The 26,463-nt window shown below is 46.2% G+C and overlaps 1 protein-coding gene across 5 annotated transcripts in view; it reads left to right on the forward strand.

Annotated features, from left to right (window-relative positions):
- KANSL1 (KAT8 regulatory NSL complex subunit 1) overlaps nt 1-26,463 on the forward strand; it is a 101,169-nt gene that overhangs the window by 59,226 nt on the left and 15,480 nt on the right. For 4 of the 5 annotated variants that reach the window (XM_050911735.1, XM_050911739.1, XM_050911736.1 and 1 more), the window contains 4 exons: nt 12,087-12,228; nt 17,369-17,473; nt 22,644-22,759; nt 24,251-24,446. In XM_050911735.1, the coding sequence (XP_050767692.1) occupies nt 12,087-12,228; nt 17,369-17,473; nt 22,644-22,759; nt 24,251-24,446 (559 nt within the window). The remainder of the gene's footprint in view (nt 1-12,086; nt 12,229-17,368; nt 17,474-22,643; nt 22,760-24,250; nt 24,447-26,463) is intronic. The other variant, XM_050911738.1, reaches the window with a different exon arrangement.

Genomic DNA, 26,463 nt, shown 5'->3' on the forward strand with positions numbered 1-26,463 from the left:
TTCCCTTTCTTTCCACACACCTTGCTCTGTAGTTCATGGGTGCTGAAACAGGATTCAGACATGGGCCAAAGTACTTATGTTGGCATAGCTGAAAGAATAAAATCAGAATTTTAGGCTATTGTCACAGAACAATTGTTGCTGTTAAGGGCTGAAGAGCAGCTAAAGCTTGGAATGGCTGTTTTTCAGACAGTCAGCTGAATAAATGCTTGGGGCATTGCATAAATGTCATAGCGTAAAGATCTGGGGCACTTGGATTTGAAATATGGCAAAAGTTCAAACCTAGCCCTGGCAACCAGCGTGAAGAATTTCAGCAAAGATCTTAAAAGCATTCAGGAAACTAAGAAAGAAAAAAAAAAAAATCTGAAGTCCAGTTCTGAGTCTGAGCAGAGCCTTCTGCTGGGCCGTGCTGTGTTGCTTCTGACTGATTGACGTGCTGCTAAATTTATGCCTTGGTCAAGAACTCAACAGAAAGTGAAATCATAAGGGTATGATGGTCATTTTGTTGAAATCTCTTTAAAGTTAATGGATACACCACGTCACAGAGCCCTTATGATTAGGGGTCTTTCTGGGGGCTTCATGGAAAATCAGGACTTTTTTTTTTCTTCTTCTTTTAAACAGGTGACAGCTTGAGATAGCTGAAGAAGTTAAGCAAACCTGGGGGGTAGCAATATGGCAGCAGAGGAGAGCAAGAGCTTCATGGGAACTGGGTGAAATGAGCTTTTTGGGAGCAGAGGGCTGGAGCTGCATCTGTGTATGGGTGTTGGCTTGAGGAGTTGAGCGCTTTGGGAAGATCTTCTCCGCAGTAGTCTTTGGGAGTGAACGAGATGGAGGTGCTAAGAAAAACACTAGTAAGGTGGCACAATGTTTTGCCTTAAAGCTTATGAAAAACAATAATGAAACCAAAACCCCGAACCAGGAAAAGCTTGGAATCCTCTCTGGCGCTGAAGTGGTGGTTTCTAGTCTCCGTATTTCCCCCTCACATTTCCATATCCCTGTGGATTCACCCATTAGTGGAAGGAAGCTGAGTGGAGGTTGACAAGGTAGAGAGTGCACATTTTTCATCTACGCCGTGCTTACAGGAGACTCCTGCTGAAGATCAGCACTGAGCCATTGGTGGCCTCTGCCTGGACTTCCTTGCCCGGTAAGAGCAAGGAGTGACTGCAGCTTTTGCTGCAGGTCAACTGAGGCAGAGGAAGGCAAGTTCTGAAAAATGGTAGGAAGGTGCCTAAATGCCTGTCCCAGGCAGCTGTGGCACAGTCCAAATCGCTGTGGGGTCTGCTGTGCAAGGGTTTTCCTGCTGGGCAGGGCCGAGTGGAGATGGGAAGCTCTGCCGGGAAAGCATCACCCCTTATCGCTTACCACTCTCTGCCTGTTGTCTTAGCGACTGGCTCCCATGTCCTTGTTTGGAAGGTGTCCTCTTTGTGTCACCCTGTTGGGTGTTACCGAAGTCATGCTGTTGGGTTGGCACAGGGGACAGGAGTGTTAAATATTTCTGTCCCTTGGGACCTTGGGATCTGTTCTCATACCTGCCGGCACGGAGTTAAACCCGGCTGTGGTTTGGTTCCTGTTGGCTTGGCTGTAGGTGAGATGGGCACAACAGAGGGAACTGTGGCGGAGCTGCTGTTGTGTGGACAAAACATCCTGACATCACGTGCAGACCCTGCTTGGGAGCTGGTGTCTGAAATCCCACAGATCCTTTTGCTGATGGCCTTAATGAGTACTTTAGGATCACCATCCAAACAGATGTTTATTGCATCCTTCCAGTTCTTAAAACCAAAACCTATCAAGGGATCCACTCGACTTTTTTGAGAGACCATTCTGCCATTTCCAGGCTTTGGTGAAAGCTGCCGTGTGTTCCTCTCGAGGTTCATGGGTTTCCATTGGGATTGTGGATGGGACTGAGAAAGGGCCAGCACAGACAAGGCGAGTGACTCAGCATCACCGACACGTCGTGAGTCACCGCTGCGTGCCACCGTGCTGCCGGCTCACCACTGCAGGATCCAAACCCGGGAGGTGGTGGGCTCCAAGTTATTGCACATTGGCATGAAATATTGTATCATCGGCACATGAGCCGATGTGCCTTGTGCGATGCCTGGGGCGGCATGGCATTTCACCTTCAGATGATAGTGTTCTTGAACTGCTCTGGTTTCAGCTGTTAACTCCATTTCTGCAGCACAGCCAGACCCTGAACATGGCACAGGGGTGCATGAGAACTAAAGTTACAAGTTTCGGCAGGTGATGCGGCTGGTGTTTCACCAGCCAGCAGTGTTGTTCTGAGCTAAAAACAGGAGGTAAATAAAATGATGATTTTCGGTTTCCCGATGAGAAATGGAGTACAGTTTGTTTGCTCTGTGTGTGTCTCTGTAGAATTTGCTGGCTTGTTCCCTGCCTGCTTGCTGGGATTCCTCTTACGTGGCATATATTATTTTTCAAAGTATTACATTTAAGGGAAGAATAGTTTAGTAGGGTGGCCTGTTTTTTACTTCCTTTTCTGAGAACATTTTCTGAAACCATTTGCACTTCAGAAGTATAAGTCTCGTTAAGATAAGCCTGATACGGGGGTATGTAGATGGTGATGATGTTGTTCAACAACATAAATAATCCCCTGACATTTTATTTCAGGGGAAAACTTCTTTCTCAAAGAGTGGATTCAAGTATATCTTTGCTACGCAGCTTCTAAAGTAGTTTAAATTGTCCTGAATCACAGTAAAATCTGTTAGTAAGCAGGAAGGCTGAGAAAGGTGGTTTGGTAGCTTTGGTTTTTTCCGTGCAATGAGCAGGGTGGGGGGGGGGTGGTGTCCCCCTGCCCCCCCCGTGCGCGCCCCCCCGCCCCCCCCCCCCCCCAGCAGTTGTTTCACTTTGGTATTTTTCGTTTCCCTCTCTTGTTTCCCCATCTGTAGGTCTGTTTGTGGATAGAGTTTTTGTACCCGTCCAAGGGTTTTCTTGGATCCTTGGGCTGCACTTACCTTCCGCTAGGACGGGATTTGGGGATATTCTGGGGAGAGAAACTGCCATGAGAGTGTGGCCTGGGGCAAAGGCTTTGGCTGCAGCAGCGAGAGGGGAGAAGACAAGAAATGAAGTCTAGTATGGAGTATCGTCTCGGGTTGAGGGGCTGCTGGGACCTGCGGCTCCATACCGGTGTTGGGCCATGGGCTAGACACCGATTCTGCAACTGGAGTATTAGAAATTTGGATTCTGCTGTGCACAGTTGCCACAGGCTGTGCAGTCTTGTCCTGCCATAATTTCTGTGCAGGAGTTCAGGCATCTTTTAACGGCTGGCCTGGGCCAATTTTTTTTCTTTTTTCTTTTTTTTTCTTTTTTTTTTTTTCTTTTTTTCTTTTTTAATAGAAATGAACTAGAGATGCCAAAACAAACCTTTCATATCCTGAGCCGAGTGATGGTTGCTCTGTAGACAAAGCATTGCATGCTGTGGCCGGTGGAGTGGTTTGGATGATTCCTCATCATCAAAAAGGAGGGCAGTTGTGATCTGCTTTATTTGAATGCAAATTATGCATGGCCCCTGGGCTGCTGGCAGCCGGCCAGCGCTGCCCTCTCTCTTGGGCAGAAGCCTGCCATCCTTGCTTAGCCCTACTCAGCAGCAAAATGCCTTAGGATTTGTGTTCACAAATTTCCCCCGAGCGGTGGGGGTTTTTCAGTGAGGAACGGTGGAAATAACTCTTTACTCCCAGCCTCTAGAGGTCTTCGGTTTTTCTGAATACGGGAATGAATGAACCGAGTTGAGGTTTGAACTAGATTTAGATTAGTGTCGAGCACATGCTGTGAATAGAAGAGCCCTTCGGAAGCTGATGTTTCTGTCCACAGGGCGGGGGCGGGTGTTCAGCTGAACAAATTGTTCACTTTGGCTTCTTTGCAGGCAGAAATGTTATGATCAGCTAATGAGATTGTTCTTGAGGGCTTGTGGGGTTTTCTCTTTCTCCCTTGGAGTATCATGCAAGTGTATTTGGCAGAGTTTAACTCTTGCTCCACCCATAGATCTGGGTTTGCACTGGTCTTTAAAAAAAAAAAAAAAGTATAAAAGCTTGGTGGTCTGTTGTAGAGGGTTAGGGCAGAGGAATGAATTTGAAGACTATATGGGGACAGGAGCAAACTGGAAAAATAGCAGCTGAGTTGGGTGCAAATCTCTTTCTTCCTTTAGTGAGGCACAATTAAAGATCATGAGAGCAATTGAAAAAGTTGCAAAGTAGTTGCAAAGTTGAAAAGTAGTGCTTGGGGGATGACGCTTAGATTTTTCTTGTCAGAATTGTATATGTGAGCAGAGCGCATGGCTTTTTACTTGGGCTTGTTCTGAATTTCCAGAGTGCGTAAGCATTGGTAATGCTGTCCCTAGCATGGACTCTAACAGCAAGTGTCCTGATATTTTACTTTATTTTCAGTACTGGCATGTGAGCCCCTCAGAAGATGAGCAGAGAAAGGGAATGGGGAACTTTTTTTAACGCAGTTTTGATGCTAATGTTTTTCGGTTTCCGGTGAATCAACAGTTGATTTAACCATGAGATGTCTCTTGGCACCTCACTATTGTTCAGGAGTAGGCATTGTACCAGTATGGACATGAAGCGTTGCATTGCATTCGCACTACTAAACTTTGCCCTGAGGCTGCTACCTTGTGGTAGGTAATGCAAGGAAAGCATGCAGAATTAATATGGATGATTTGCCCTTTAATAGAGTTGACAGCTGAATGTCATAAATGGTCATATTTGAAAGCACTTTTGTGGTCTGTTGGCAGGTTTTGTCCCTGCTGAAGATCCCAGGTGGAAATGGGAGCTTAGCTCTGGTGTGCCCCGTTTTTGTTTGCTGTAGCTGGCGGCAAGATCCCTCTTCTAGTTAAGAACAGTGAATTGCATCGAGTGCTGGTACTTGGGCAGCTCTCAGGAAGGCACGAAGTGCACCTCTGAGCATTTTGGCAGTGGTGGGATGTGGAGCTGAGTACAGGGCTGGGAAGAGGAAGGCAGCTTGTGCAGAGATTTTGGAGCAGAATCAGAATTTGGGATGGGACTGTGGCTTCCTGCAGTTGCAAATTGGCTGGTGCAGTCTGAGAGATGTGTGTAACTGATGATGAGATCTTGCACGTGTATTTTTTCTTGGTTCCTCGGAGAGAGGACCAGTGTGTGAAGGGCCATATGAGGCCAAAAGCAGGTTGTTATCAATCGAGAGCCAACCAGCTGGGATGTTAGAGCAGTTCATGGCAAACCAGTAGCACCCAGCCTACTTTTTTGACAACCCCCCCGACAGAGCTGAAGCCTGGTAGACCCACAAGGGATGAACATGGACAGCGGCTCCGGAACAATCCCAGGTTTTCAGCGTGGGCCATGCCTTTGGTGGGAAAGGATGTGGTGTGCTGGGGTGGGTCTCTAGCAAGTCAGCGTGGGGGGTGGGATCGCACTACCCAAGAAAAGGAGAATTTGGCCATAGAGCACAAGAGTGGATCAGGATGGAGACCTCCATGAAGAACCAGCTCTGTGCAGACAGTCTTGCAGAGGAAGCTCCATGGGACGTTGTTTTACAATCTCCTCTCCCTTCCTTCTCCCCCAGATAGTGAAACGTTGACCCAGCTGTGTCTCAGCCAGGTGTTAGAGACTAAATCCTTCTCCCCACAGCACGGCACATTCAGGATTGTCAAAGTGGGGCCCCAGTTGTGGGTCATCTGGCAAGCATCTCCTGATTCCCAGTACTGCAACCTCATTTGGTGGACAGATACTTAATTGTCTTATTCAAGAAATGTCCTATCCTGTACCTCTTGGAGTCTGTCCTAATGCCATGGTAAGCCTCCTACATGAAGTTAGGTAATGCCTTTCCAGTTTGCCTCTGGTGGGTGAGAGAGGCTGAGGTTGTGAGTCTTTTGGGAGAAGGTCTTGAAATCTGGGGCTTTGAACCAAACCTGGAGATCTTTGGTGATTTCTTCCATTGAAAGTTGCATGGGAAGGCGGAGAGTAAATACAGAGCAGCCTCTGCATTGGTAGGTGACTGCATTTCAGGGGACAGAAAAGCCCCTGAGTATATGCCAGTAAATAGTGGAGGAGGGGAAAGTGCCTGGAACACTGCAGCTTATTGCCTCGTGTTGCAGCATTAATCTGTATCTGCACTGGAAGGGAGAGGCCAGCAGTGTCATGGCCAAGGACTTTCAGATCCACCGCGTGCCCCGGGGTGTGCCGGCTCCCCTGCCCTCTGCCCGGCACGCAGGCAGGGTGGCTGTGGTGCAGCAGAGCTGGCAGCGCCGTACAGCTCACCACAGGCTTGTGCTTCATTGCCGAAAGCGTTTTCTGGTTCACGGTGAATCTCTCCCATTGCTATTTCACTGCGCAGGCTGCTTGGCTGTGTGTAAAGTTTTTCAGTGTTTCTGTGTGTCGCATTTCTCTCTCTTCATGGCGTCGACTCTTTTTCTTCCAGCACGACCTGTTATTCCTCATTTAACATCAAGATGATTTGGGTTTGCTGAAGTGCTCTGGGTGGCAGAAACAATCTCACTCCAGACCCTGGCGGCTGTTTCTCATTCATTACTGCTGACTCCTAGAAGTGGTTCTGATACGTAGTTCCCTTCCAGCCTGTAACTTTCCAATCTGAAATCTTCTAACTTCATTTGTCTATACTGCTCCGTGTCATTATCAGGATGGTTTAGCAGCAGCTGGTGGATCTGCTTTGCTCACTTTGCAGCTGGGCCTTTAGTAGGGCAGTCTCCTGGTGAAAAATAATTCTGCTAATCTCTAATTCCTTCAGTTTGGTGCCGTCTGTCCACCCCATTGGCATTCAGCTGCATGGACTCAGCAGAAAGCAAGACGGACTGACAGCTGGCAAGGGCTTCTCACCACCGGTCGTGTGGTGGAGGGAGGCAACGCAGCTTCTCTGAGGTCCAGAAGAAGCAAAATGAATGTGTGTCTTGTAAGACTTGCTGGTACAAAACCAGCCCGCAGCAGGGAACTCCAATGGGCCTGCATTTCCTCTAAGGCAATATGTAAAACCTGCTCGTGGGAGGAGGGCATGGGTGTGCCATTCCTTGGAAGTGGAAAGATGCCTGTGCATCTTCACCCAGCAGTGCTTTGTGGACAGCTTGGACTTGATTTTTATACATAGGCTTGGTTTAAGCACGTTTCACAGGTGGAGGTTGTGTTAGGGAGGGCTTATCTATATGGAGCTTGTACAGCTTTTACAGCACCACGACTGCTGAGATGGCTGAACCGGGTGTAGCACTGGTTGTACCGGTGGAAATGCATTGACTGAGGTGTTGCCGTGTTCATTGACAGGGCTGTATTTATATTGCTTATTTAAAAAAAAAATAAAATGAGAGCACACCCCCCTTCCTGAAATAGCTGAAGCCAAGCTCTGTGGTGCGTGGGGCTGGCTGCCCTGCCCGAGGACAGCAGCGCCTGCCCTGCCCCTTGGCAGCTCGCTGGGCCAGCGGCAGCGAGTCACATTTCTGTCCCGTTGGCTCTTCCGCCTCTGAAACGGGGACACTGCTGCCTGGCAGGAGCACCTGGCTGGTGGATTTTGTTTTCTGGAGTTGACTTTGCCATTTAGGATAACTGATTTTAACCCACAATTGCCTGGTTTTTTACTTAGGGAAGGACTGGAGCCCATCCCAAGGACTTGGGCTGGTGTAACACGGGATTTATTTTTTTTCCCCCTGCCCTTCTGCAGTCATATTAAACTAACCGCTGTTTTTTAGGAAGAAGTGTTTACCTCTGAGAATTTGTCATGTTGATAAAGTTTCTTCCTGTAGTTTCCTAAAGGCTGTGTGTTTCTGCTGAAGAGGCAGGCACAGTGCAGCATGTCTGGGAGCTCAGCACCGTGGGGCAGGAGCTGTCGGCACCAGTTTGAGGCTGCAGCCACAAAGGGCAGGATTTGAGGTCTTCTGCCACGGATGGGGAAGAGGGATCCTGTTCTTCCCTCGCCCCCTTCCCGTGAAGCCCCACAGCCTCTCATTGTCTTTATAACCCTGCGGGCTGAGCTTGGCTCGGCTCCCTGCTTGTTCTTCCTCCTCCGTCCCAGCCTCCCGGCCCTCTCGGGCACCTTCCGGGCATGTGTGGGTTCCCTCCGCGTGAGGAGACGTAAGGCTGCTAATTCTGCGCGCATGCACTATTTACAATAAGCACCGTCTGCTTAAGTTTGCAGGACGCTGTCCTTGTCGGTCAAGCTGAGTGCCACGCCAACTGGGCGCACGCAGGCGAGGGGCGGCTGTCGCTCCCGTCGTGTCATCTGCTGAGGCCTCTCTCCTGCACACACCAGTGCCTGCAGAAGGGGAATGAGTTTACCTGGGAAATTATTTTTTAAAAGGATCAGGCTCCTGAATAATTCATTTTCTGTGCTGTTTCATGAGCTTACCCTCTTGTCCCAGCTGGAGGGGCTGTCCTATGCCATCCTCCGTAACCTGTTTTGTGCAAGCACTTGCAATCTCACAGAGCACACCCGTGCAGCAGCACGATGAATGGTTTCTCTTGGAGGATGCGGGATTTAACTGCTTTGCCACTGCTCATGTTACTCCCCGCGCCAGCTTTGCCTCTGGAAGCACAAGACCACTCTCAAGACGAGCCATGCAGCCCTCTTGCAGCGGCACCACTCTCAGCAGCCATCTGGCCGTCTCTTCAGTCGTCTTGTTCAGCTTAATCCAAAACCTGTTTCGGGCAAGTGCAATAAACTCTCTTATTAATTGTCACATTAAAGTCCCTAATGTTTAGAAAGAAAGGAAGTGGGTTTCCCTTCCCCCAGAGCGGGGTGTCCGGTTGAGTTTTCAGGTGACTGTCGGTGGTGAGTGCAGCGACTTCAGATGCTCTATTTTGTGCATGGTTGCTGCTTTCTAGTGCTAGTCAAGAAAATAATTGTTCTTGCAAAATATTTGTATAGAGATTAAAGCTAAAGAAGCTACATAGCTTGTTATCCAAAAGCTGATGTACATGAGGAAAACACATATATGTTACTGACAGCACATATATGTTACTGACAGCACATTGCAGCAAAGGGTGTAATTGAACAGGCTCTGAAAAAGGCTTAATTCTAAATATAGAGGACCACACTACGCTCAATACTGTTTTGGAAAGTGTGGCTGAGCCATCATTATGTACCTTCCCCTCCTCCACTTATGCCACAGGGTGTCAGAGGATGAAGTATACGTTACTGTGTTTCGCTTTCTTGGTTTATTTTTGGTTTAAATCCAGTGGGGTTCTCTAGGGTAGGATGTGTCCTGATTTTAAGGTGAAGAGCAGGTCTGCTGCTGCTTACGCTGCCATGTCACTTAGGATTCTAAATGGGCGTAAGGTGTTTTTTATACTTAATCTCAATTCTGTATAATCTGAGCAAAAGAATGAGATGTTTTAACGGAACAGGCTAGTATTGTTCCAGCAGGCATAGGTGCTTTGTAATGTTGCAGAGGCAAGCAAGGGAGCTAGCAGTTTGGAGGTGCTCTCAGCAGCTTTTGATATTTCTAAAAACAATTCCCAATGCTATGTGGATCCCCAGAGAGCAATCTGAAGTCTGCTGAGATCTGGCTTAGAGTCCTAAACTTTCTAGGGGTCCGGATAGTCTGTTGCATCCACAGATGCTGAAGATGCCATAAAAGCAGGCACAGCCATTGCAGAGGTCTTTCCTGGTTTTAAGCTATAAAAAAAGATGAACTCTTCTCCAGTAAAATTGTTCTTAGCTTCTGAAATGAGAGTATGGTAGAATTTCACTGAAACTTGGCTGGCAGAGAGGTAATGTGTTCTGGAAAGTCTTGTGGGGAACTACGACATGAAAACGTTGTCAACCTTGCGAGTGATTGAGTCAGAGCAGCGCCGCTTTTCCAGTGATGCTCAGAGAAATGTGTCTGCGAGATAAGGGAGATCTGCTTCCCAAACACCACTTTTCTACCCTCCGGTGTCGTGGAGGGGATTGCGTGCCATTTAGGCTCAGACTGGAGATCCCTTGTGGGGAGGAGGGAGCGTAAAGCTTGCAAGGCGTTACCCTTCTTGGAACAGAGAAAAGCGTGACTGGGCCAGAGAGCTGGATTAGAGCTGCGTGATCGGGTGATGCTGGGGTGGTGTTGGCAACTGCTCAGCCCATTGTAAACCAGATTAACCCTGTGGTCACTCTGCCTTGCTGGTAGGGTATGTCAGACCTTTACCCAGCCCCGGTGCTCAGCTGCCTTGGCCGCCTTTTGTCTCAGGCTCTGCTGGCTGTATCCTCGGTGTAACTGATGGAGGATTAAGATCTGGCCTTGCTGTGGCATCCATCTACAATAAATACTAACATTTCCACCAAATACAAGGACAGCATTGATCAAAATAGAGCAGGCACTTTACACAGGGAAATATTCCAGAGAGAAGGACTTAAGCTCCTAAAAGTGCTTTGAAAATGGTCTTGGAGAGGGCTGGGAGGACTGTAGGCAGCAGATACAATTGCCCGTTTTGGTGGAAATCTGGCCTCATCTGAGTTGGCACTGAAGCGACATCGCCCACGCAGCCGGGAGGTCCAGCAAGAATATGGAGAACGTGTCTTGTTCTAAATTTGTGGGTTTCGCTTGCAGTTTGAAGGAACCAACTCCTCCTTTTCAGGGTATTTCTATTAGTTGATTTGAAACTTGTAATAACCCTGATGCTTTTTTTTTTTTTTTTTTTTTTAGGCAAGTGCATTTGGTAGCAGTACGCCTAAATAAGGGCAGATGCATAGGAGGTGTAGATTTTTCTAAGAACTTGATTATTGCTGTTGCTTACCATCTCTGCAGCTGGGGCTGCTTCAGTAGTAAATCTCATTTACCATGTTTTGCTTTTGCTATAATGGCTGGTTTCAGCTTTGAAACAGGTTAAGCTCAGCAGGAGACTTCTTGGTTGTATTTTGGAAGAAAAATCTGGACATTGCTGTGGCTCCCCTGCCCCGTGTGCTCTTGCTGGGTTCAAAAATACTACAGAAGGAGGGAGAGATAGGCAAAGGGAATTATTTTGTGAGTAATTTCTTAACTGCCAAACATCCAGATGTGGCAAAGGCTTTGTGCAGTGGCACTGGATTTGTGCATGCACTTTCTGCTGATGCTTTGTTTCTGCACCATGTTGTGGTTTTCTTCCTTTCTGGGTAGCCTTAATATTTATCCACCGGAATCAGGATGCTTAGGGTATATTTTCATAATGTTACGGCTTTTAATGTGAGAGAGGGGAGCCGTGGATTTATACGTACCTTCCCGTCTTTGTGTTCCTTTCTGCCCTGGAGTGCGGTAATAAAGAGTGAGGGTGGTTTTGTAACAGTTGACCGTAAAATGCAATGGTGTAGTCCATGCACTAGTGAAAGCATATTTATGCTCCTGCAGAACCGTACTTTGTGTTCGCAGCAGAGATAAAGAAGGTAGGAAATCAGTCAAGAGTTGCAAAGTGTGTGGGTTCCCCCATGCACCCACACGTGCTTGCCTTCTCTCTCATCGCGCCTCTGAGCCCTGGAGGAGTCGTTCATTTGGTAATTTTCTGATGTTTTTTCCTGGCTTCTTTGTTTGCTCAGTCAAGCCATCAGATGCAGAAATAAAGTTTACTCTTGCCTGCTTTCCTTTGCAACACCTCGTTGCAGGGGAGCAGCTTGTGCAAGGCACTGTTAGCACTGTTGCTCATCTCCAAACAGCGGTTACTCTTCAAACCAAATGATGGTGTGTTATGAAACTTGCCACTGAGTTTTAATTGTGGCCACGTCGTATGTGCTGGTGTTCAGGCGTATTTTGTGACTGATGAGAGAGGTCTTTTTTTAAAGAGGCTATGTCGAGGAAGGGAGGGCAGATGGGTTTTGTTTTCTCCAAGACTTGGAAAAGTGGGTCTGGCAGATGCGCCCAGGTAGGACTGGAGCTGCTGGTTCAGCTAAGCGTGGAATAAAATCTTAACGCTTGCATAGGCAGGACTTCAATCACTGGGTACCAAAAGTTGTTTTAATATTGCTCTGCGGAGGCATGGCTTTTACAGCACGTCTGTAGTTTGGTTGGTAATTATTAGCAGTGGCTAGATGGTATCAGTCATGCCATTCAGTATGTAGCTTTTGATCTATCTGTCAGTTCTGCTAGGGTTTTTTGTGGACTGTGTAATTAAAATCACACTCAAAATAATCCCCCCTTCCCCTCTCTGTTTTTCCAGGAGGCGAAGGGCAGAGTGGAGATGGGCAGCAGACCGTGCAGCCATCGTCAGTCGCTGGAATTGGCTCCAAGCCCACGTCTCGGACCTGGAATACCGAATCCGGCAGCAAACGGACATTTACAAGCAGATTAGAGCCAATAAGGTGAGGACCAGGAGCGCGTTTGGATATGTGTGATGTTGCTTTGTCTGCCTCCTAATGGCTCTCTCTTCTGATGCAGTGGGGAGTGCGTATGCAAAGTCTGATGCTTTTTTTTCCCCCTGCATCTCTCAAAAAGCGTATTGCACAGTTGTGACTAATTGTAATGCTATTTGGCATGGGCTGAGTGTAATTCTTTTCCCTGGTTCAATATGGTAACATGAAGAGAGCAATACCTTACTTTAAAGTCAGTCTTTGGGTACTGAACAAAACTATTGCTTTTGCACGCGTGTTGCTGTTCCCCATCGTTTGAGCCTTTCTCTTCTTTGATTTTTTTTTTTTTTCCTTTTTAAACCTTCCCATTCTTTCTTTTTGCGAGTAGCTGAAAATGGGGATAAGGAACAACTTAACAAGAGACTTACTGGGGAAAGGAGGGGACTGTGGAGGAAGTTAGCTTCAAATGCTATCACATGGTACAGGCTTAAAATTGAGTCTGTATCATAAAAAAAGACTGTTTCTAGGTGCTGACCTTTCTCTGTGGAAGAAATTATTTTTTTCAGACTTGCTCTCAGATGGCGGGAGAATGGGGGAGAGCAGAGAAGGGATGAGGAAGGAATTGTTATCCAGACTTGTTCAGGCATGCACATCTAAATGTCAGGCCTTGGAGGGAGGAATGTCTGGAGTTTGTGGCAAGAAGGCTCATAGTATTGCATCAACTTACAGATCCTCAGGAATTCAGAGTCCAGCAAACGCTTTTCCCAAGATGTGTGGTGCTCTGGGGGTGGCAGGGAGAGAGGCTTCCAGGCGGATAGAAAGCATAGGCAGGGGAGGGAGACTGGACTTTTATGCAGCTATGTAGAAAAACAGGATAATTGAGTGAGTGAGGGCTATAAATGACTAGGTGGAAGAGCATGGCTTGCTGAACGGAATGCATTACCAAGATTAGAGCAAAAAGGCTTCTGGGAAGCGGACTGTATGTCAAATTAATGAACCAGTTTCAGAAAGAATCGTCTTCCTTCTGTCTTAAAGCCGATCATGCAAGATGGTTTCTAAGTATAAAATACAAAATAGCTAAACATTTATATGCTAAAAGTTAAGCAATGGAAGAAATGAGAAAACTCATCTAATGAAGTGGAAGATTCAGTGCTTTCACCAGATGATGACAACTTGACAGACTCGTGAAATGGCCTGATAATGGCTACAAGCATCCCGTATGTTTTTATCTAAGGTTGCAGTCTCTAGGTCTGAAAGGAGAACATCACGGTATTGTGTCAAAGTTGAAAAGTACATCTGAGGTTTCAGAAAACAGGATGTCATCTTTTTTGATTTGTTCAAACAAAAACTCTTCAACTGTGATAACCCGATACATGAATTCAAGATAAAGCATGCCACTTACAGTGGCAGAAGAGTTCAGATGTTGAGGATTTGGTAGTGGCTGTTCTGCCTGAACAAGAAAGCGAGTATCAAATACCCCATCTTTCTAATAGGACTTCATGGAGATCACCGCTTGCACCCAGTGGTCGTTGTCTTGGTGTCATTGAGCTCAAGGATGCCTTGTAAGACATCTTCTGTTTTCATCAATGAAAAACTCAGAGTAGGATTCATAAAAGCAGCTTGGGACAAGTATAGGCGACTAGAGAAACGAGTGCATGTTTCAGTAATATGAGAGTCTTGTTGGAATGGATTTGGCTTCAGACTGTACAAGGACAACAGTTAAAGAATTTGGAGACACCTTGTTTTTTCTATCAACATAACTCTAGCTTATATAAGGAGATTAAAATGTAGCTGCTGCAGGAATTCAAAGTTGCTATTCTATTTTATTCTTTTTTCAGGTTAATTACCTTTATATGTTAAGGTTTACATCCCAGTGTACCTTTCAAGAAGGATGCGTTGCTTTGTCAAATCAAAGCAAGAGAAGGACCAGGCAGTTGAAAATAACGTTCTGTTTGCCTGGGTGTCTTAGCAGTAATTGTGTTTTCAGCACATTTGGATCGGCTCAGTCGGAGCCTGGTGAGATGCGGAGGAAAACAACAAATCAGTGAGCATGTGTTCAAAGTTAGTTGTAAAGTACTGTGTTTTCTGGTGCTTAAAAATAGCAGGCTGTTGTGCCTTCGATTTTGTGTTGGTTCTGAAGAGCATGTACAGTTAATTTAGGGGACTGGATGTCCATGAAGGTAATAAGGTGGTTTTGTTTCTTTTCACAAATGTGCTTTGTTGGGGCTTTTTGAGATGGGGTGTGGCACGATGCTGGTGTGTCTCCCCCCACGCAGAGTCTTTGCACCTCCCTGCATGTGTGGGTGGCAGATGCTCCATGTTTGGAAAGGAACAAACAGCATTTTTTCTCTCTTTCTATGTCTCTTACAAGTTTCACTCTTAGATGGAATAAGAGGTAAATTAAGATGAAGGGCCCCTGCAGGAATTTTGTGCAGTGGCGGACTTGGTTGAAATACACTGACAGAAACTCCGTAAAGACGGGGTTGTTTTGCACATTGTCTCTGCAGACCCAGGTTCGACTTGTTCCCAGACCATCTGAGATGGGTTCACTGTGTTCCCTTCGAGCTTTTGGTTTGATCTGTGTGCAGCCTGTCCAGTGGGGAGGGCTGTGCTCTGGTCGGAGCTGCTGAGTCAAGAGAAATGGGTGATGGGAAGGGTAGGATGGGAGTTAGGAGGAGCCTCTTGCTGGAAGAATTTGCAGCTCTCACATGAGTTTCCTGTGTCTGCAGTGGTATGCCCGGCTTAGGGCATGATAAGAGATGCTACTGTCCCTCTGCGGGGCTGTTTAGGACACTCAGTCTCTTTCTGATGTGTCTTAATGTGTGTCAGTCCTCTTCCTCACCCATTAGTCCCTTGGCAGAAGCTGCTGACAGGACTGTGAGACATCCGACATCTATCTCTATATCTGTTTCTATCTGAGACCTGTACGACTGACTTCTCATTAATACCATGATTAGTGATAAAAATGGGAGTAAAGAAGCAGCAAACTTGCCCATAAATATTGGAGAGGGTCTTCCTTTTTTCTTTGTTTTGGAGAATGCTGGTGAAAAGCAAGTATTGTGTGACCTTGGAATAATTCAGATGCGCTGCTCCTTTCCCTTTCCTGAAAGGGAGTTGGAAATTTGGTGTTACCCTTCTAATTCCTCTCTATTATTCAGAAGTGTATAAATAACAGAGATTTAAAGCAAAGCAGAGGGCACAAGCCCTCAGGAGGAGGATGCCGTCCAACCTGCAGGTCTGTAGGTCCGTAAAGGCTGTCTTGTGGGCTAGGAGCTGGGAGAGGACGACTGGCATGCACAGTAAGTTCAGGCAGTGCAGCTTCTGTTTGAGGGCACAAAAAACAAATTTGTGACTGTCACAGGGAAGGCTGCGTTAAGCGTTGCCTCTGCTTCAAAGTCACCAGTAAAGGGACATACTGCTAAAAAAATACCCGCAGTATATAGAATTAATTACTGTTCCTTCCTGAGTCATGGAGCAGCCCCCTTCATCCTCTTCCTTTAAACTGAAGGCAGAAGTCCTTGGTGGCTGTTTCTGTTCCTGATGCCCATGCTTCCCTATCTCAGTCTCTGAGTGAGTAAATGAGAAGCCTAAGTCCTTTCCAGAGTGTCAAAGGGAGGCAGTTTCCTTGGTTCCAATTTTGCATTCAGTCCCAGCTTCTCCCTTTTTCACCTACACCTGACATCTGCAGATGACCGACCTCTTTGCTGAAGCATGCCTGAGGATGTTTCTAGAAGCAATGGCGAAATGTGATGGGGTACTTTCAGAGAGGGATCTTTCAAGAGTAGAGGAAAAGCACAGCAGTATTTCATTGAGTTTAGACTTCCAGCCTCTCTCATCCACTAAACATCCTTCTGGGATGTCAGAAAACTCTAGAAAATCATCATCGTGTTTATTCTAGAAGCTGGCTACTTCCTCATTGCTGGTCAGAGGCCATGTACAGTTGTATTTAGTTTATGAACTGTTTTTAAATAAAGTATCGCTGAACTATGGGCTACCACTATCTTTCTGGAAAGCCACCAATCTGTTGTATAGAAGATTGTATCAAGGCATAAGATCAGCCTTATAAGAGACTTCAGTGGCCACGTGCCATGGCATCAGTTGTTAACGCACAGTTATATGTAAGATTTGACTTTGTGGACTTTGAGGGAAGCCTTGTAGCGCTCTCCTCTCTCCAAATAACCTCTCTGGGTTCCCTTCGAGGCTCGCTTTCTTGTGACACACCATGCAACCTCTGAAATTGTTTTCAGATGACTGATCCGCCTGTACTTAATTGGGGCAGCCCTTTCCATAGCTCCTTGTTTGACCGATCACAAACTTGTTCTGGCTTGTTTTTGTCCTGGACTATAGTCATGGCCTGTAGGTTCCACCAACTCTCTAATCCCTTGCACATTTTAGCCTGCTTTGTTATAACGTAGCTCAGAAAATGCATAATTATAATGATTTTATTTTACTTTGTGTTGTTCAGAGGGAAAGCAGTTCTGCCTTTAGAGTAGGCTTCACATAGAGTAAAACATAAACAGGACAACATATGTTAAGCCTGATAAAACAGTGCTCTGCTACTGTGCTTTGTCCCGCTAGGTTTATAGCAATGGCTTGTTTATCAGTGTTTTTCTTTCCTTATTGAATTTTGTGAATATCACTTCTTTAAAAAAATCTGCTCAGAGTAACAAGTTTGACTGTAGATTTTTGGCACCCACTCAAAATTGTTTGCTTGGCTGTGGTGGCGAGTTCCACTTTGTACTATGAAAGCAGTCGTTTCCTGCTCTGCGCTACAGCAAAATGTTCTCTTTGGTTTTGCTGGCATGCAGCTCGCTGAACCTCCTCGCGTGCGGGAGGAGGGGAAGGGGTGGGAAGTGGGACGGCAGCAGCGTTTCAGCAGTTTTGCCCGAGAGGGAGCTCACTATCTACTATTAATGGGCTGAAGGCATGTGATCTGGCTTCAGCCACTGTCCTTCCCCCTCTGAGTTCAGCTTAGATGTCAGGAAAATCCAGGCAGCAGGGGATTCGGTTTGGCATCATGTCTGAAAAATGCAGTGGGAATGCAAGCTTTGCTGTGCAGCAGTTGTAGTTTCTGGGGGACGGTAGATGCACAGTTTCCCTGATGAGGCCGAAGGACCCGCAGTTAATTCCTGTTCCCTTCCCTCTCTTCCAGGGGCTGATAGTTCTTGGTGAAGCATCTCCCCCTGATCCTGCAGTAGATGATGCATCCCGTCCCATTAGTGCTGAAGTTAAGCTGGAGCCTGGGGCTGACCGGCTGGTAAGTGCCAGCAGCAGAGGTGACTGGGTCCAGATACTTCATGTTCATGAATTTTGGGTAGGGAAGGTTGATCCTTTAAGCTGTGCTGGAGAGAGATGCTCGAACCGCATGTCTGGCATGGGACTGGCCTTCTGCAGAAGCATCTCTCTGTGGGACTTCAGGTGGGACTTGCTGATCTGTTGGTCTGTGTAGCTCGCCCCCTCCCAGATTATTTTGGGGCTAATAAACGATAGGATTTAAACACCCTTTAGAAGAGAGTTCCTCAGGGTACCTTTGTAATATGCATTAGCATTTTGTGAAGCTTAAAAATCCTAACTAATCCTTTCCCTCTAGCAAAAAAGTGCCTCAAACTGAGAGCAGCACAATTAGCAAAGGCTTCTAAAGATGTGGCTATTAATATCTGCCTGAGTGTTACCCCTTGGAAAGGGAACTAATGATTTCAGTGAGATGCACTGGAAACTATACGGAGTGCCAGGTATTTATTATTTAATGCAGAAATGTAGGCCACAGACTAAAAGCTTGATTGTACTGTTCAGCCTGACTGTGATTACTTTTGATCCTGTGGGACACACTGACGTATTAAAATGGAGGATTTTGAAGTCTTGGTGTAGTACTAAGAGAAGGGTGGTCGCTACGTGGCTCAAATTCCTGCTACCGAGATGCAGCGCTCCTCCTTTTCTGTCCTAATGCCGCATTTGGGGAGAAACGGAGCTTCACTGCAATGGGAGTGCTTGAGTTTCATAGACCAATATTCAGTGTAGTTGATAGAGATAAAAAACTTAACTAGAAGTGACCGTAAAATTGTACTTTGAGTGTTTTCTCCTATCGCTGGCAAGACTTTGTCAGAGTTTTCCTGATACTGAATGATAATCTGAAATACTGTGAAATTTTTGATTAACGCTGGACCGCAAAGGGGTTATTATGAGTGATTGTAATAAAATGTCTCCTCGCTTGACACTGGCTTTCAGATGTGTGTTTGGAATTTAAGTCTTTAATTAGCAGATTAGCTGAGCCCAAAACTCTGCTGTGTAATTCGGTACAATGAACAGGTTTTGCTCACGACTGAAATAGTAGATGGTGCTTCAGATGAAAACAGAGCCACGCTGGAGGAGCGACGGGAGGCTGGAGAGCCAGGATGACAGGGGCTGCTACAGATCGTGATTGAATCACAAGCATTACGCAGTGTCTGGTTTTGAACAGTGATGTCCGTCTGTCATGTGGCCCCCCCCCCTTGTCATGCTTTAACCCAAAAAGCGCTTGGAGAATAATAAACAAGCACAGTGACAGCGTGCTCCGATTTGCTTCAGAAATAGCCTGCTCCTGCACTGATGAATTGGCTGTTATTTGGGAGCTAATCTGTAAATGGCAGGCTGATAACGGAGATAAATGATCAAATTTAACAGTGATAGGAAGAATATTTTCTTCCTTATCTGTTTAAATCAGGATGTTTATCTGACATGAGTGTATTTTCAACCTGGGAATCTGCAGATAGAAGGACTGTGTCCCACCTGACTTTGTCCCTGCATATTAAAGATGTTTTCCATATACTTACAAAATCATCACATTGTCCTTTTTTAGATTGTCTTAGACATCGTCTCTGTATGTATAGAATAGAAGATGTCTGTCGATTTCTGACATATGGGAAAGAAAATGCTTGCTTGGCCAGTGCTGTCTGGTTTTGCTGCTCACAGCCATCTCACTGTTGCTGTGTTTACTCATTTCCTGCACTGTCCCTTTTCTCATCTCTTTCACTTGGGTATGAGCTCTTCAGACAGAGACTTTTATTACTGCAGTGTTTGCGCGATGGAGATCTGATCTCTCTTGCAGGTCTTGGAGGTAACAGTGACACAAATAATAGATACTGAGAGCAGTGAAGAACAACATTTTCGGTGTAAAGCGGGCTGCAGGTTCCTACTTGGCACCTTCTTGTGGCTACTCCTGCAGCCATGCTTGCTATCTTGGAGGGTAACTCCGCCTGAAAAGGACTTTTTATTGCCCTTCTACACGTGGCTGCTGGTGGACGCGCACATCGCTCCACGCTGCCAGCTTCCCTGCAGCAGTGCTGGAGGTGTCAGCCACCAGAAGCGCTGCCTCCAGGCACCCAGCTTCTACACCTTGCTGCTGGAGGGTTTGTGCTTAATTAGACTTGCTCATAAGGGTGGGGTGTTGAGTCAGAGCCTTGATCTGCTCCAAGCCAGACATTAGCCCAGAGACCATTCCTGTTGAGTTAGGACACTTACTGGAAGGGTATCTCTTGGGCCTGTCCTGGAGAGGTGCTTATCTTTTTGGCACTCTTTGGGCTGCTTAGAATTAGGCACAGTTTTGGTTTTGGGGTTTTTTTTTTGGTTTTTTAAAATTTTTTTCCAAACTGGCAGAGTAAGAGACAGGTCTGCAATGTGGAGTAAGGGGAGGAATCCATCCTGTCTCATCCCCAGCTCCTCTTTGGATCTCATCCACTCATGGCTACCTCCCTTGGCTGGCGTGAATGCAGGATATGTGTCCTCAGGCATCAGCTTGATATGTGGGATGTGGCTGATAATCCCTAGGAGGAACTAATCCTGTTGTCAGTGGAGGGAAGGGCTTTGCAAAGAAGGCCTGGGAATGTCTGTTGGGAACTGGAAGCTCAGTATGTTAATAAATATTTTTGCCTGAAGACAGGAATAATGCAAAGCCCTGAAGAAATAACATGGCTGTTGATATTGGTTCATTGCTTGTATTGCTAGTCTAGCGAGGGGGGTGCACTTAAAATTTTTAATAGTAAATGAGAAAAGATATTGATGGAGTGTCTTGGTAAGGCTTTTCCCTGCGTTAGGGGTTTGTATCTAGTAATAGGTGAAGGTCTGAACCTGTCTGGTTTTGTTTGGGTTTTTTGGGGAATACAGGGGATATTCCTAGTGTTGGGTCACGACTACCTGGCAGCACACAGCTTCTTTACTACCGTGAGAGCCCCTGGTAGTCTGCAGGCTCCTCGTTTCATGTGCAACAAGCAGGTGTGCTAAAACTGGATCTTTGACACCCCCTCTAAGAGTCCTAGGGATCCTAAAGACCTGGGCTTCCAGACCCCAGGCATACCCAAAACACAGACAAGAGCCCAGGCTGGAGCATCGATGTGATCCTGGTGTGATGAACACTCCTCTGGATCCCAGCCTGGCTGCCCAGCCAGCCCCGGAGGAAGGCATGGCGTTGGGAGGTGCATGCAGGAGGAGCTGGTGCAAGAGCTCTGCCTCTGCTCTGAACGCTGGAGATGTCGGCTCTTGCAGTCCTGCTCGTTCCCCCGTTGCTCATGTCAGAGCCTTGTTAGGGTACACCCATCTTCAGTGTGATAAGGTGAGCCTGGGCTGTTTCTGATAAATTGACTTTGGATTGATGCTTTCCAGCTCCTCCGCAGGAAGCAGAGGGGTCACCCTCTATTCCTATCTTGAACCACTGAGCCGGAGACAGCTCTTGGAGAAGAGGTTCCTCCTTTAAGACCCTTTCTGGAGAAGAAAATAAATACCCTATTTCAAAAGAGCTTATGAGTCATGTGTACCCGCCCTCCTGAACCGTGGGTGCCTCCGGCGGAGGTGTCATGTGAAGGCTCAGCCTTGCCAAGCCTCTGGAAACCAGAGGGAAAACGTTCAGCTCCTGCACTGACTTCACCTCGCTGGGGTGCCGCGTTGTGCTTGCCTTAACGCTTCTGGTGCGATCTGATCTTGCCCCTATGTCTGTGCGCTCGGACCAAATGTCAGAGACGAGCCTGTCGGTCTGATCCTGTCTCTGCTCCCTGCCCCGGGAGAAACGCCTTTTTTAGCAGAAGTGTAGAAAACCCAGCAAAGTTCCTCAAACAGGCAACAGGCAGAAGTTGTCTGTGTTGTTAGAAATTGCTCTTCCCTTGGTGAGTCAGGTCTCTGCTATTCTGGAAACTGTTAGTCCAGCCGTAGTCTGATTTTAGCTGTTCATTGAGTTGGTGGAGTGATTGCAGGGAAGATTTTAATCAATGCAATACCGATGCTTTGGCTATGGAGTATGTGACAAGCAGGGGGCTGGCTGGCTGGCCATCTATGTAGATAAGTCAGACCTTTTCTTTCGTCTTTTCTGCTAGTACTTGAACCGCGCCACCGCCCTTGGGTGTGCGAAGGGGGAAACCCAGCTAGAGAGACATTGGCAGTGTAGGAAGTGCTGCACGAAGGAAGAAATGAAGTTTAATCCGAGGAGGAGGAGTATGTCTGAAAACAAAAAAAAGGGGCTGCAAGGATGAGACTGGGGGCAATGAGTGCCAGGGGTATGAACATGCTGGACCGCGCTGGCACTTGCTGGGGTGGAGAGCAGGAAAGTCACTGGCAGGAGGTACAAAGCCAGTGTGTCCTTGGAAGCTGCGGTGACAGTCATCCTCCCCCCGTTGAGGCCACTCGCAGGGCAGTGGGAGATGTGCAACGTTCAGTGCTGCAGCCACACAGCAACTGCTGCTCACTGCAGAGCGAGGTGGTTTGTATTTCAGACCTAAGGCAGAAGGGACTTGGGGAGCTCTGTGTCTTTAGCTTAGTTTTTACTTACTTTTCCTCTGCCAAAAAGGTGTTTCCAGCTTTGTGTTTATCAGGCAGTTTTAGCTTTATAGAGTTGGCCTGCTTATATCCAAAAACCACAGCTTGTGTACGTACTCATTTAAGATACTTTTTAAAGTTCTATTTGGACCATGTTTGCACAGGTATTTAGTTAAAATGCAAATTCAGTTTTGCAAGTCTGTTCTCCTCTCCCTCTCCTCCTGTTTTCCCCGAAAGTGCTTAGACAAGAACTTGCAGCCGTGTGGCTTAGAGCGCAACATCAAACTTCAGAAGACGCCTGTGAGGTTTGCAGGTGGTTATGAACTTGTTTGCACTATTGAGACAAAATGCTAAAATCTCCTTAAAGACCTCAGCCTTTCATGCTCCTCCGTGGTTGCCTGAGGGGAATTGAAGTCCTTTGGTTCTTGCATTGAAAGTGCTGTCATGTATCCATCCTCTTGCCAGAGCTGCTCCCTAAGAAGTCCTTACGTCTCCGGTCTCCTGTTCACATAGTGACTTCTGAACCCTTGTTTTGAAGTCCTGTGTGGAAACGCATGGCTACATCCTCAACTAGAAACTGGGAATAAGAAAGTTGTGGCTATTTAAGAAGCTTTTTTTATTAATTTACAATCTTTCTCATCCTTCCTTAGAGTGTTTCTGGATCCCAGCCACTAGAGAACTTGGGTATTTCTGCTGCAAATACTCCTGAATCCCATCCCGCCAAGCCCTGTGGAGCACCAAGACCCGTCAATGGAGTTATTAATACGTAAGCTGCTTGCATATTATGGGAAGAGTTTGATTTTTATGATCTTGACAAAGTCCCATTGGAAACCAGCCTGTAACATGCTGGTTGGTAGTAACTGGGTTGGTAATGGTATAAATGATCTCTTTTTGAAAAAAGTATGGTAGTAGATCATGCTTGGAAACATTTTGGAGGAGATTGCTTGCTTGAGGTTTTTTGCTGCATTGTTTTTCTGAAAATGGTATTAAACTGAGCTGTGTTTACATGAACAAGCCCTGCAGGCAGCCATGCAATGAGCATGTTCAAAACTGTTTCTTTATGGGTATTTTTAATACACTTGCAAATTGTATGATTCAAAGGTACTAGTGGCCCGCTTGCAATTATTTTGCAGAAGTATCTGTAACCACTGGCCCGCTTTTCTGGAGATACTGAGGAACCCAAATCCCATTGATGTTGGGAGTAAGACTTTCTAAATTCTTTGTTTCTCCAGGCTGTTTTTGTTGAGAAACTCTTTAAGGGGGTAAATGAAAACAAGTGAAAGAAATTCTCCTGTGCTACAGGATGATTTCAGGGTTGAACCACTGGAAAATGCTTGAACACATGGTGCTTCGAAGTTCTGATAGTGGCTAGAGAAGCGTTGCCAGCACCGTTGCACTTGCTTAGTACCTTGAGGACAGATGGATGCTCCACCGGTGCAGTGTGAGCAAGCGTAGAAAGCACCGATCAACTAACTCATTGCTACAGCTGAAACACTGCAGGCTATAACAGAGCCCTTTATATGCCTGTAGCCTTTGAACTGCAGAGCCTTAGACCACAGGGCTTTAATGTTTTGCATTTTTAGAAATGAAACACTTGTAAAATATACATGAAAAGGTTTCATAGATGAGGAGCTGTGCTGGTATTTGGTAGGTGGCATGGTGTACTGATGCCACGGTAGGGCAGGGTTACTGCGTGTGGACAGGAAAGTCCTTTGTACGTGAAACAGAAAGGTTAATGTTAACACTGCACCTTTCTGGTGTCACTGCTGAGAGTGGTTAGAGGTATAGTTCTCAAATATTAATCAGAATCAAGTTTACATCGAGGTTAAATATTTTTTCTAGAAAATCGTATGTTCTCTGTCTTGTGCTCTCTGGCATTTAGCCTCATGAGAACCTGTTGTATTAAGATACCTTGAACTGTAATTTTAAGGGAAGCTGAATTCTAGGATGAAAGCTGTTCAGGGCTCGAGTGGCTTTTGGTCTTGCCCTGTGTCCAGCTTTACATGCTGTTTTTTGTTCAGAACTTCCAAAGGTGTATTGTCAAAGGTTCAGTGGTAGGAGAGTGTGGAAAGTGACCAAAAAGCAAAAATTAGAGTTGCCTTAATAAAAGCTATTGCCTCGTGAAACTGCAACGCTTTAAACTCAGTTTAGAGTGTTTGCTCAGGTCTGAGTCGTGAACCTGGCTGGTACTGCCGGGTAACGTGGGATGGTTGAATGAATAACAGTATCTATCTTACTCTCTTCTCTTCTGGGGCAGTCTTCAGCCTGGCCTGGCAGAACATGCTCAGGGAGATGGCCAGGAAGCTGAGGAGCTCTTGCATAAAAAGCAACGACTGAACATGGTTTCTTCATCTTCGGATGGAACGTGTGTAGCAGCTCGCACTCGCCCAGTACTGAGCTGTAAGAAGCGACGGCTTGTTCGACCTAGCAGCATTATGCCCCTTTCCAAAAAGGTTAGTGCTCTTTGGGTTTTTTTGATGCAGTATATAGCTAAAGCTCCACACCAAAGAGCCTGGTGAGGTACTGATGTGTTTGTCCAGTGTGCTTTTGCTCTTTGCATGAAGAGGTCTCCCTGTTTTGGGAATGTTTGTGGTTATTAAGAGGGGAAAAATAATGAGGAGGAAGAGGAGGACAGTGAGGCTTCAAAGGCTGTTGGAGAAGCAAAGGAGAAACGAAGGAGAAGCTTTTAATTTGTTGAAGAGTTTTATTAGCTGTCACTGGGGAGGGGAGATGCTGAACTCTGATGTGGGTTTTCTCTTCTAAAACCAACTAGCCTGAGGTAAATGTTAGGCTGGGTAGTTCAATATGGCAGTCTGAGCAGTCAAAAGAAGCTCTGAAAAGTCAAGTATCAGGAAGCCTTAACTCTGAGCACAGGAATTAACACAGCCCCAGGAACTCGCTGCTACTTGCTCAAAGAAAAACTACAGTTGTCTGACTAGGCATATGTGGGATGTCTTGCAAAAGGCCTGCCGAGGTGATTGTGTTCGCTTCCGCTGCTTAAGTTTGGAAATCACTGAATGGTGTGACTCTGTTCTTGGGTTTGTTTTCATTTATTTTTTTATGTTATACTCCTTTCCACGTAGTCTTCCCTTGCCCTTATGCAGAGTTCAGTTCAGTGGAAATACAGTTTGTTCCCTGTAGGAGGAAAGGCCGTGCTTCATTCTTTGTAATTTCTCTTAGGAATGCCACAAACTGTCAGTTGGAGGATAGATAGTTAGAAATTGAGGGAATAAGGACCTTTTTTGTGCATGCAGCTCTCATGATTGCAGAACCATAGATGGCAAAAATCCACTTACCTTTGAGTCAAAGTGTTTCAAGTCAAACTTTACCGCAAGGGTTCGGGGGTTTTCACTCTGCGGGTGCTGGAGTTTTAAAGAGAACTTCAAAAAGCAACGTTTTTCTGAGCAAAATAGATTCTCACTCAGCTGAGTTAGCTTTAACTGATTACTCACTTGCAGTTTTATCTGGGGTATTTCTGGTAGAGCTCTGCAGTGACTGCTTGCAAGATCTTCAGTGATTGGGAAGTTCATGAACTATCTCATAGGTGATGCTGACTTGTGCACTCAGCGTTTCAAGAAGTGGCTGTTAATTCTGTGTTAGATCTTGACTGTAGTCATCAAATACGTTTGATAATCAGGGATGGTTTAGAAGAGCAGTTCCAAAGGATGGAAGATGTGCCAGATAGCAGAGGATTTCTGTGGACTCCTCCAGTTATTCGAGAGAAAGCTGAGTGATGGCTAGGTCATGGTCCAGAAATACCATGTCCAGTTGACCACACTCTCCTGTCTAGCACAAAGCGGTTGTGGATTGCTGCGACCAGAAATTACAACCAGGAGAGTTCACTGTTTCAATAGAGATCATCCATAACTGTGCCTATTGTTTTACAAAATCTGAATACAACATCGCTTGAAATTTTTAAGTTAGGAGATGTCCTGTAGGAAAGAAAAGCGGCTTAAAGGTTGAGTGGGTCTGTAGCCTGCATTGGGTTGGAAACAGGACTGGTCTTGTGAAACAGGACGGGAAGGGATCTCCTGCAGTCACCCACAGCATCCCCATGCCCCAGAGCAGACTGCTTTATCCTCATACCGTGCCAGACGGTTTGTCTAAACCTCCATAGGCAAGCTATTTGAGTGCTTAGCTAGTCTTGTTTTTCAGACAGCAAAACCAAACTTTGTAATATAAGCTGCCTTGGCTGCCATTTAAAGTCATTACCAGTAGTCCAAGTCCTGGTGTCAACTGGTCAGCTCCCCTCGTCACTTCAGAAGCTCTCCCTGAAGTGTGAAAGTTGGTGTGGTAATTCTTAATGTGGTCACCTCTACACTAAACACGCCACGGGGTCTTTCTGTTTTTGCGCATAGGACATATTTTTTTGGATCTTGGAATTTTTTTGTTGTTTTCCTCTCCGTTTGGTGCACACATTTTTTGAAATATGTGCCCAAAACTGGGTGCAGCCCTCCAGCTCATGTTAGC

Source organism: Gymnogyps californianus, chromosome 28 (genome assembly GCF_018139145.2).
Source record: "Gymnogyps californianus isolate 813 chromosome 28, ASM1813914v2, whole genome shotgun sequence".
Taxonomy (NCBI): domain Eukaryota; kingdom Metazoa; phylum Chordata; class Aves; order Accipitriformes; family Cathartidae; genus Gymnogyps; species Gymnogyps californianus.